At 38.8% G+C, this 9,662-nt stretch overlaps 1 protein-coding gene across 4 annotated transcripts in view; it reads left to right on the forward strand.

The window, feature by feature from the left end:
• LOC144493584 (histone deacetylase 2) overlaps window positions 1-9,450 on the forward strand; it is a 56,890-nt gene extending 47,440 nt beyond the window's left edge. For 2 of the 4 annotated variants that reach the window (XM_078212710.1, XM_078212707.1), the window contains 4 exons: window positions 2,333-2,463; window positions 4,316-4,468; window positions 7,239-7,293; window positions 7,909-9,450. In XM_078212710.1, coding sequence (XP_078068836.1) covers window positions 2,333-2,463; window positions 4,316-4,468; window positions 7,239-7,293; window positions 7,909-7,939 — 370 coding nt within the window. In that variant the 3' untranslated portion in view covers window positions 7,940-9,450. Of the gene's footprint in view, window positions 1-2,332; window positions 2,464-4,315; window positions 4,469-5,421; window positions 5,643-7,238; window positions 7,294-7,908 lie in introns of those variants that run through there. The other 2 variants (XM_078212706.1, XM_078212708.1) reach the window with 1 other exon arrangement.
• Window positions 9,451-9,662: the final 212 nt, after the last annotated feature.

The raw sequence follows: 9,662 nt of genomic DNA on the forward strand, positions 1-9,662 counted from the left end.
TTTACAAATGCTCCAACACATGGCTCTCCAATCTTTTGAAAAGTGGAGTGAGAATACGCATGATAAGATGTATTAATAGTTAAGACTAGACTTGCTTCGTATATCTTGTCTTTTTATATTACAAATCAGTGAATACTTTACACTTCGTCACGTTGAACCTTTTTATACATCAAAAGGACAAATTAAATGCAAGTTGTTGAGTTATCTTCCTTGATTTTGAATCTAGGAATACAGTTAGAAGTTATGTTATAAGTCCTTATAAGTGGTGAAAGCTGTCCTGCATCCTCTGTTTACATTGAAAAGAAAATGGTCTCAAGGTTGTTCATGGCCCTATTTTTTTCTGCCTATAAATAGAATGACTGGCCCATTACAAATAATCCCTGCCTAGTGCCTGGGATCTTGGCCCTCCCAAATGCAATGCGCAGACTTAATGCTCTCCCCAGTGGTGGGAGACACTTAATTAGGCAGGAGGCTGGTGAATGGAGACACTACCACTTTCCTACCTCCACCCCTTTTAAGTCCATGACGTGGACGACCTTTCTGCCCTGTTAGCAGTCAGGGTGATTATTGATGCCCGCTTAAGGGTCTCATCCCACCACCACCAGTATTAATCCAGCGGCGGACAGTGGCTTCCCCATGTCGGGAGCATACAAGCCAACCCATGTAGGGTGCTTCTGAAAGGGGGTGGGGGTCACCTTCATTCAAAGACATTCAGTGCCTGATTACCTTCATTCAAAGACGTTCAGTGCCTGAGGTACCTGGCACCGGGACATGGGGGAATCGGCGGAGAGCCACCTCAATGCCTTTGCTCAAGCCGCCACCCACAACCACCCTCCAACGATCACCCATTTGTGGTCTTGGACCCAGCAACGATCATAAGCCTCAAGTGGGTGAAGTACTGGCAGTAGTCACTGCCTGCACAGTTACGATGCTATTCAATAAGGCTGATGACTGGCAGCTATCGACAGGTGGAATTTTGCCCTCAGGCCTGGGCAAGGTCTGCGGCTGTCCAGTTAAGTGCCTGAGTGTCACTTAATTCAGTAGTCAATGCCTAAAACAAAGGTGATGACGATGGTCATTGGTTCTCCAGCTAGCACACAGTTGCTGGTTGCTGTTACTCAATAGACGTAAGGTGATTGTTGATTACTGAACTGCTTATTGTTTTCAGTTTTATGGAAAGAACTTCAACACATAACACATTAATGTTTTGACCATCTTTCATTGCACTTTCTTCAATTTTGTGAATACTTTAAAAAAAACTAAAATTTAAATGTAACTCTTTTTCAAATCTTTTCTCTGAAAATATGGTTAAAAGTACCTTGAAACATGACACTACTGAAAAGATGAATTAGAAGAATTGCAAGGGTTGATCATTTCACATATGATATGACTGTGATAATCAGAGGAGAAGTGTGTATGTATATTTTGTAAATAAGCATAATTGTCTACTTGTTGAAGAATTGCCACTCCTCATCACAAATATTTTAACGTGCATTTACAGCACTCAAAATCTGAGGTGAAGAGCACTATAACTTGCCATTGTAGTGTAATACTGCTGTTGCGGATGCCACCTGATTTTCATTGATATCAATGAAAATTAAAATCAGATTTCTGTAATGGGCAGCCTGAGGCCTAACCATCTTCAGCTGCTTCCTCAATTAGTGTACCTCCATCATAAGGTCAAAAGTAGGGAATTTCACTAATGATTGCACCATTTGCAATTTCTCATACTAAAGCAGACTGTCCATGGGCAGCAAGACCGGGACAGCATTTTTGTTTTTATTCATTCAAGGGACGTTGGCATGACTGGGCCAGCATTTATTGCCCATCCCTGGGGCATTTAAGAGTCAACCACATTGTTGTAGACCTGGAGTCACATAAGGCCAGACCATCCTGACTTGGAACTATATCACTGTTCCTTCACTGTCACTGGGTCAAAATCCTGGGACATCCTCCCCAACAGTACTTTACATGGACCGACATCACAGGTTAAAGAAAGCAGCTTTCCACTACCTCGAGGGCAATTAGGAATGCAGACCTACCCATCAATGCTCACATCCTATGGAAGAATAATATATTTTTAGAAACTCACTCACACCACCATTTGCACCCGGTTTGAAAGTCTACCTTGTTGGCTGGAGATGTGAATTTTGCACATGCGTGAAAGCTTTTTAGTTGTTTGTAAAGAAATTATCCTGTGTTCCACATCCATAGTTTTGCTGCACATGCTACAATATCTTAACTTTTGATGTAAATTTGCCCAATTCTATTTCAAATTGTACTACTGTTCTATAAAACAGTTTTTTGTGTGATTTGTCCTGTCTCTTTACAGAATACGTTTATTTGAAAATCTACGTATGCTGCCTCATGCACCTGGCGCCCAGATGCAGGCTATTCCAGAGGATGCTATTCAAGAAAACAGTGGAGATGAGGAGGAAGATGATCCTGACAAGCGAATTTCAAGTTAGTGGTAGTACACTGATGTTTTAGAACACTAGCAGTAATGTAGAAAAATATTCATAGAAGTGTAAACAGACAAAAATTGACAAGTCCAAGATGAAGATATCAGGAGGATTGGCAGAGGTCTTCAAAACGGGAGGAAGAGGTGAAGAGAGACAGAGGAAGGAAATTTCAGTACTTAGGATCAAAACTGCTGAAGGTCTGGCCTCTGTTAATTGGGCAAATAGAGACGGGGATGCTCAGTAGATCAGAAATGAAGGAAGGCAAGGTTTTTGGAGGCTCAGAGGAGGTTTTAGATTGGGAAGATTATCACAACCAGAAATCATCATTATATAGACCATAAGAGGGAACAGCAGAAGTAGGCCATTCGGCCCATTGAGTATGATCACCATTCACTGAGATCGTGATTGTTCTGATAATCCTCAACTCCACTCTCCTGCCTTAACTCTTGATTCCCTTACTGATTAAAAATCTGTCTATTTCAGCCTTGAATGTACTTAACGACCCAATCTCTACAGCCTTTTGCAGTAAAGAATTCCACAGATTCAACAACCCTCTGAAAAAAGAAATTCCTCGTCATCCCTGTCTTGAATGGGTGACCCCTTATTCTGATTCTAGTCATAGACTCTCCCACAAGAGGAAACTACCTCTTAGCATCTACCCTGTCAAGAATATGAATAAATATTTGTACAATATGTTATCTCCACTACACCTATACAAATGATTACACCATAATTCCAAAAGTAGATGCTGAGAACCAACATGCAATGTACTTAGACATGAGAGAAATGGGTATCTATTGATTGTTATATATATAATATATATTAGAGAGGCAGAAAATATCTGAATGCAACAGGCTGAAATGATAGTCAAAAATGCCTCTGTCTTCTGAAGTTCTAATTTGGAGCTCACAAGAGGAAAACATGATTTGTTTCCACAACTAAAGTGCTTGCCGAACCATTCGAATCTTATTAAAGTTGAGATTTGATTGTTTTTTTGGCATTTCTTTCTGTATACTCAATTGTGTACTTGTGTACGGGGCGGCATGGTAGCACAGTGGTTAGCACTGCGGCTTCACAGCGCCAGGGACCCGGGTTTGATTCCCAGCTTGGGTCACTGTCTGTGGAGTTGGCACGTTCTCCCCGTATCTGCGTGGGTTTTTTCTGGGTGATCCAGTTTCCTCCCACATTCTGAAAGACGTGGTGGTTAGGTGCATTGACCCGAACAGGCGTCCGACTGTGGTGACTAGGAGAATTTCACATTAACTTCATTGCAGTGTTAATGTAACCCTTACTTGTGACTAATAAATAAACTTTACTTCTAAGACAAAGTAGCTCTCAAATCAGAAGGTTCTCGCGATTTGAGTACAAAATCTAAATTGATATCCTAGTGTGGTACTAGTTGATATCCTAGTGTGGAATGCAACACTGTTTAAGATGCTGACTTTTGGCTGAGACATTAAACCAAGCAATCTACCCTTTCAGTAGAAGTAAAAGATCCCATGACAATATTTATACGAAAAGTGGTAGAGTTCTGTCATTTGGCCTGGACAATATTATTCCCTTCAGCAATACAAAACAGGTTACTTGTTTGTTATCTCATTGCTGTTTTTGGGATCTTGCTATGTGAAAATAAACCATTTCCTTAATCACAACAGTGATTAGATGTTGAATTTACATCAAAGTTTTTTGGCACTTTCTGAGGTTATGAAAGGCAAATATAAATGCAAATCTGTCTGTCTGCTTGACTTTCTCTGTATCCATGCATTTATTTGTAAATGTTTATATAAAAGGATTCTAAACGTCTGAATTGAGAGCATGGACCTTGGCAAATGATTTTACTTGCTTTATTGCAGTTCGAGCTTCCGATAAACGAATAGCCTGTGATGAGGAATTTTCAGACTCTGAAGATGAAGGCGAAGGAGGTAGACGTAATATTGCAAATCATAAGAAAAGTACCAAACGAGCACGAATAGAAGAAAAGAAGGAACCAGAAGACAGAAAAAATGGTGAGTGCACTAAGGTCTGGATTTGGCGGGGACAATGACGGCAACTCTGTAATCGTCATCATTGCTTCATTGAAACTGACAGGAACTTTGGAAGTCCACATGTGCAGAAAAATACGGAAATCTAGACTTGGGTTGTTAGCAATTCCTGAAGTCCTCCAGAGGCAAACTATTGAGATTCCACAGAGTACAATCCCAAAGCAGTCAGTGAATTGACAAAAAATTTCACTGTTATGCTATTTAGCCTTGCTGTAAAAACCCTCAAGTACAACTTGGTAAATGAAGTGTTCGTGGTGTGTCACCTTTCTCCATACTAAAATAAAATTTGCATTTTAATTTTTTTTTAATGAAACTTGCTATTTTAGCTTCTCTTGTATTCCAATCATGTTATTTTGCTATCTGAAAAATTAAATTAAAAGTGAAGGCTAAAAAAGGTTTTTAAAATTCCTGGATTGTTGTCCATGTGAATATTACAATGTGATTGGCTGCTTAGCCTTCTTGCTGACATCACTGCTGCTGGAAGCTTGGCAATTCTCTTGTCTTGGGGACTTCCCCAAAATCATTCCATCTTTGGGAACAGCTATTTTTTTCCGTCGATGGCAAGTGCCATTGCTTCACTGTGTACTGCAAAATCCAGCCCTATTTATCTGAACTAAATACAATCCAATTGTGAGAGAAGCAAAATGTGCACATTCAGAGTTTTGAAAAATGTTAAATGCAAGTTTAATATTCAAAGTAGTGGTCAGAAGAAACTTGGTGTGATTGCAAAGAGAATGGTTGCCCTTGTAGAGGGAAGGATTTGAATGTGTTCTACTGTATACTTATCTTTGAAAGTTATGCGTATGAAGTTATGAAGAGGATGAACGCTACTTTTAAAAAGCAGAATATAAAAGGACAAATTGACATAAAAGAGATTCTGGGCGTCAGGTGACCTTTTGTGTTTTCTATACAAACAGAGACTGATTGCGTCGGGATATGTCCCTGGGAAGTCATTTTAAAATGCAAATGGCCTTCCAAGATGTTGATGACTGCCCCCAACCCCCCTTCAATTCAAGAAATTCCTTGGGTGAAATCTTGAGCCTACGTTCGCCGTCTGTCAGGTTGCCAGCGGGGGCTCAAGATCCGGAAGTTGCAGTCTTTGTTGACCTTCCCGGCCCCAGCTGGCAACATCATCAGGTTTACGCCTATATCCGGCCTAACGGTCATAGGATTGTGGTGATTCTGAACAAGTGCAACTAAATCCACAAATTCAATGTCCCCTGGATTCCATGGTGTTGTTAAATTCCTCACTACCTTGTTAAGTCTTTGCCTTAAGCATACTTGGAAGAACTGCATGCTTTTTAGCCTCATCTGTAATTCTGTTTGCCAAGAAAAAGTGTTCCAACCTTTCCACATATTCCGTCAAGTCCTTGTTCTCTTCCACAAACTCACTAATAGTCCCAAATATACTGTTTACCTGTTTTCCACCAATAAACTCTCATGCCCTCTGATTAGAGCCATCGACTGCTAATCACATTACAAACTAGCTACTCACTATGCAAATCTTCATGGCACCATGCTGAACCTTGAATATTTATTTTCCTTTTACTTTGCTGTTTTCTCTTCATCGTCAAAAAGATGTGGTAACATGGCCACAAAAAGGTAATCGAACATGTTGTGATACTCTTTCATCTTTACTTTTAAAAGTATCCCTCGGTACAGCATGGACTCAGAACTGGAGACCGCTAGCTACACAGGTCCCTTGTGGTAAGACTAGACCTGCAAAAGCCTGTGCTACCGATGACGTACTCATGCATGCTCATACCTGCTAAAGACCTCAGTACATACACTCAAATAGGAAAATGCTTACTATAACACTCTAACAAGAAAAGAGTGAAAGCTTTAGATGCAAGACTTCATAGTTAACACCAGAACCAGGAGAGTCCTGACCTGAGGTGCTATACTTGAAACACTAGCCATACCTGTGTTGAACTAAGCATCTACAACTATGGGATGGTTGAAGATGATTTGAAGATACAACCTTGCTGAAAGTTAGCAAAAGGCCCGAGAAATAATATGATCATTATCTGAATTGGGTTTTTTTTGGTGCAAGTCGAATGGGTGTAGAAGGAAATTGAGTTAAGAAGTTCATTTTAGGGACTAAGTAACTGTTCATTGAACGTTTAATATCTTTAACCTAACTAGTTAAGATAGAGTGTAGTGTTTAGTATGTATGTTCTTTGATTTTTGTGTTGTAACATTTTATTTAAACCATGAACCTTGTGGATTATTTGTTTTATTAAAATACCCTGATTCCTGGACTGAAAAAAAATGTTACAGGTCTCTCCCAGACCATAATGTCAGTTGTTGGAAGTGAGATGATGTTCCAGTAGTACGTTGTGTGCAAGACTTCATTTTGCTTCTGACCTCATTTTTATCTTTCCCCCCACCCCCGTTATGAGAGCAAATCTTTGCTGTATCTTGCATCCTTAAAGAACTGAATACCAAGATGGTGGTTTTCTGTTGTAAACTCTGTCAATTGATTTATTCTATGAAGGATCTAGCAAAATTACATTTGTATGAGAAGACTGAATTTTAATCAAAGAATGAGGAAGATCACCTCTGTGGTAGCAAATGTGACACACATTCATTCCGAAAATCATGGGGCTTCAAAACTCTGCAGATGTAAATTAAGGAACAAGTGTTAAATTACCAGACCACTAAGAGGAACAATTTTTTTTTCTGTAAGTTTCTCTCTCTTTAATCAACGTACTAATGACTGAACTGTTTGCAGATGCTGAAGAGGATGACAAAGCTAAAGATGTTACAGAGAAAACTGATATAAAAGGGTAAACAAAATTGCTGTCTACATGCTGTAATGTTTTAAATTAGTAACATTGTTCACTAGAGGTGACAACCAAATAAGCAAATTTACCTAAGTAGAAATTAAACTGTTCTGTTGATTTATACCTAGGCTCAGGTGTCACCTGTATAATAGTTAAAAATCAAATCAGCTGAACAGCATTGAATAATTAGAAGCTAATTTTGCATGATGTGAGTTCTCGAGATATTTACCTTTAATTCGTGGCTAAGTAGTGACACAAAACTGTATTGGGGTAGGGGGTCCATGGCGAACCTGTGTTTCTAACTTTTAGGTGCTGTTAGAACTGGATCACATTGAGCTTGTAATGCTCCCCACTGTTACATAGCCTGCTGACATTCGCTTTCGTACTTTATTCAAACATGAGTAGTGGTCATTTGGGAAAGATACCAGATGGCATAACCTAGTAAGAGTCAGCATCTTTAGAAAAGAAGTGTGGAAAGTTTAATGGGAAATATTTTTTAAAAAGCATTTATGGGTTCCATGGTCATTCTTTTCTGAAATAGCCATTATATTGCGCAGTGTTTGCATTTATGATATTGTGGTTACAAAAGTCACTAATGCTATTTATTCTCCTCTTCAGGACCAAGTCTGAGCAACCCATGAACATTTGAAGTTATTTTGTGTAGCGAATGAAGGTCACACCTCAAAGAAAGTTATGCCTTTGAGAGACTGCAGACTTTTTGTACTATTTCAAATGGGCCACATATTTATTTCAAAACTAGACATTTGCGTTTGTCAGTTTCTTTGTGATATTCTAAGCAACAGAAATACAAATAGTCCTAATTATGAAGTTGAGAGAAAAAAAAGGTTTAGTTTTGACAACCACCCTACCATGTTGCAAATAATAACATTTGTAAGTAATTTTTTTTACCTAAATGTTTTGCTTTTGAATATGCTATGTTATCTTGTTGAAAACTGAGTTTACTACTTTTACAAATATTTGGAATTAAAATGGTGTTACATGACCAAATATACATGTGTCTGTCATATTGGGAGAAACGTTCATCGACACAGATAAATGGTAGCACTACTACAGTGATGGTTTCTAAATTTTTAGCCAATTGATGCTAATCATTCAGCTGTCTACTTTCAAAAAGAATCTTTGAAGAACATTTTGTTTGGAAGAAGCGGTTTTGAGCTGAAAAAAAATTACCTGCTTTATCAATACGTTTTTATTTAGGGACTGTCAGCCTAAATTTATAATCGTGAATGAAAAGGATGTTTTATATATGACTAAGGAGATTGGTACTGATGCATGGATCATTGTCAGTTATCTGTCCTGGAAAATCACCCGACGAGTATTAATTACCCCAGTGTTTCTTTTTAAACAGTGTTGTTGCACTGCTGTGCTGCCAGGAAGAAGAGGTTCAAAGCATTTTTTTTGCCACTTCAGAAACTTCCCAATTGTTAGTCTCTGGATATCAAACTGAAGGGGCCTACATGCCCTGTAAAGGAAACAATCATTTCACTTTGCGTTTGTACTTTGGGATTTGTCAATATGATTGTGGGTTTTTGTTGTAAATGACTCCAATGTGGAGCCTCGCTGTGCTGCTTTTGAAAAGTATTGGGCTGAATTTTGCTGTAAAAATTCACAAATTGCACGACAATACTATCTTGCATTTTGATTCGCCATTCAAATACATTGACTGGTGTGAAGTTGCTGGCTTTCAGGAAGGAGGTTACAAAGATTAGATGGAAATTCTTTTTGAAAACTTATATGGTCTCCATAGTCCAAAAATAGAACATGCTAGAAAGTTTCAGCAGGTCTGACAGCATCTATGGAGAGAGAACAGAGCTGATGTTTCGAGTCTGGGTTTGGAGCTCTGACATTTCGGAGCTCTGACATTTTGTTTCAAATTCCAGAATCCGCAGTAATTTTGCTTTTATCTTGTGGTCTCAATGGTCATTCTTTTCTGCATTAAATTGGCCATTGTATTGGGCATGGATACAGACTAAACTTATCAGAAGAAGTTGGGGCATATCCATTCCAGTTTCAGTACCCTTTCATGATGTGATAAGTCTGAATTGCTGCCAAAGGACCATTCTGACTACTCAAAATTAACTTTTAAAAGTGTTCAACTTGTTGAGATTTAAAAACAATTAAAGATTTTTCTTCTCTTTCTTTCTGTCTCTTCCTTGCTGTCTCTTTCACTTTCTTACTGTATCTGATTTCACTTCAACTTCACAGTTCAAACTGACACTCCCTGCTTCAGATTCCTGATTCATTGACTCTTCAATTGGATTGTTGAAAGAGACACTATTGTTTGTCCTGTTCACATAGAGACCAGATGTCCTCCAGAGGGCGCTACTCTTTGATGGTTGGCTGACAGCAAT

The sequence above is a fragment of the Mustelus asterias genome, chromosome 5 (assembly GCF_964213995.1).
Source record: "Mustelus asterias chromosome 5, sMusAst1.hap1.1, whole genome shotgun sequence".
NCBI classification, from domain to species: domain Eukaryota; kingdom Metazoa; phylum Chordata; class Chondrichthyes; order Carcharhiniformes; family Triakidae; genus Mustelus; species Mustelus asterias.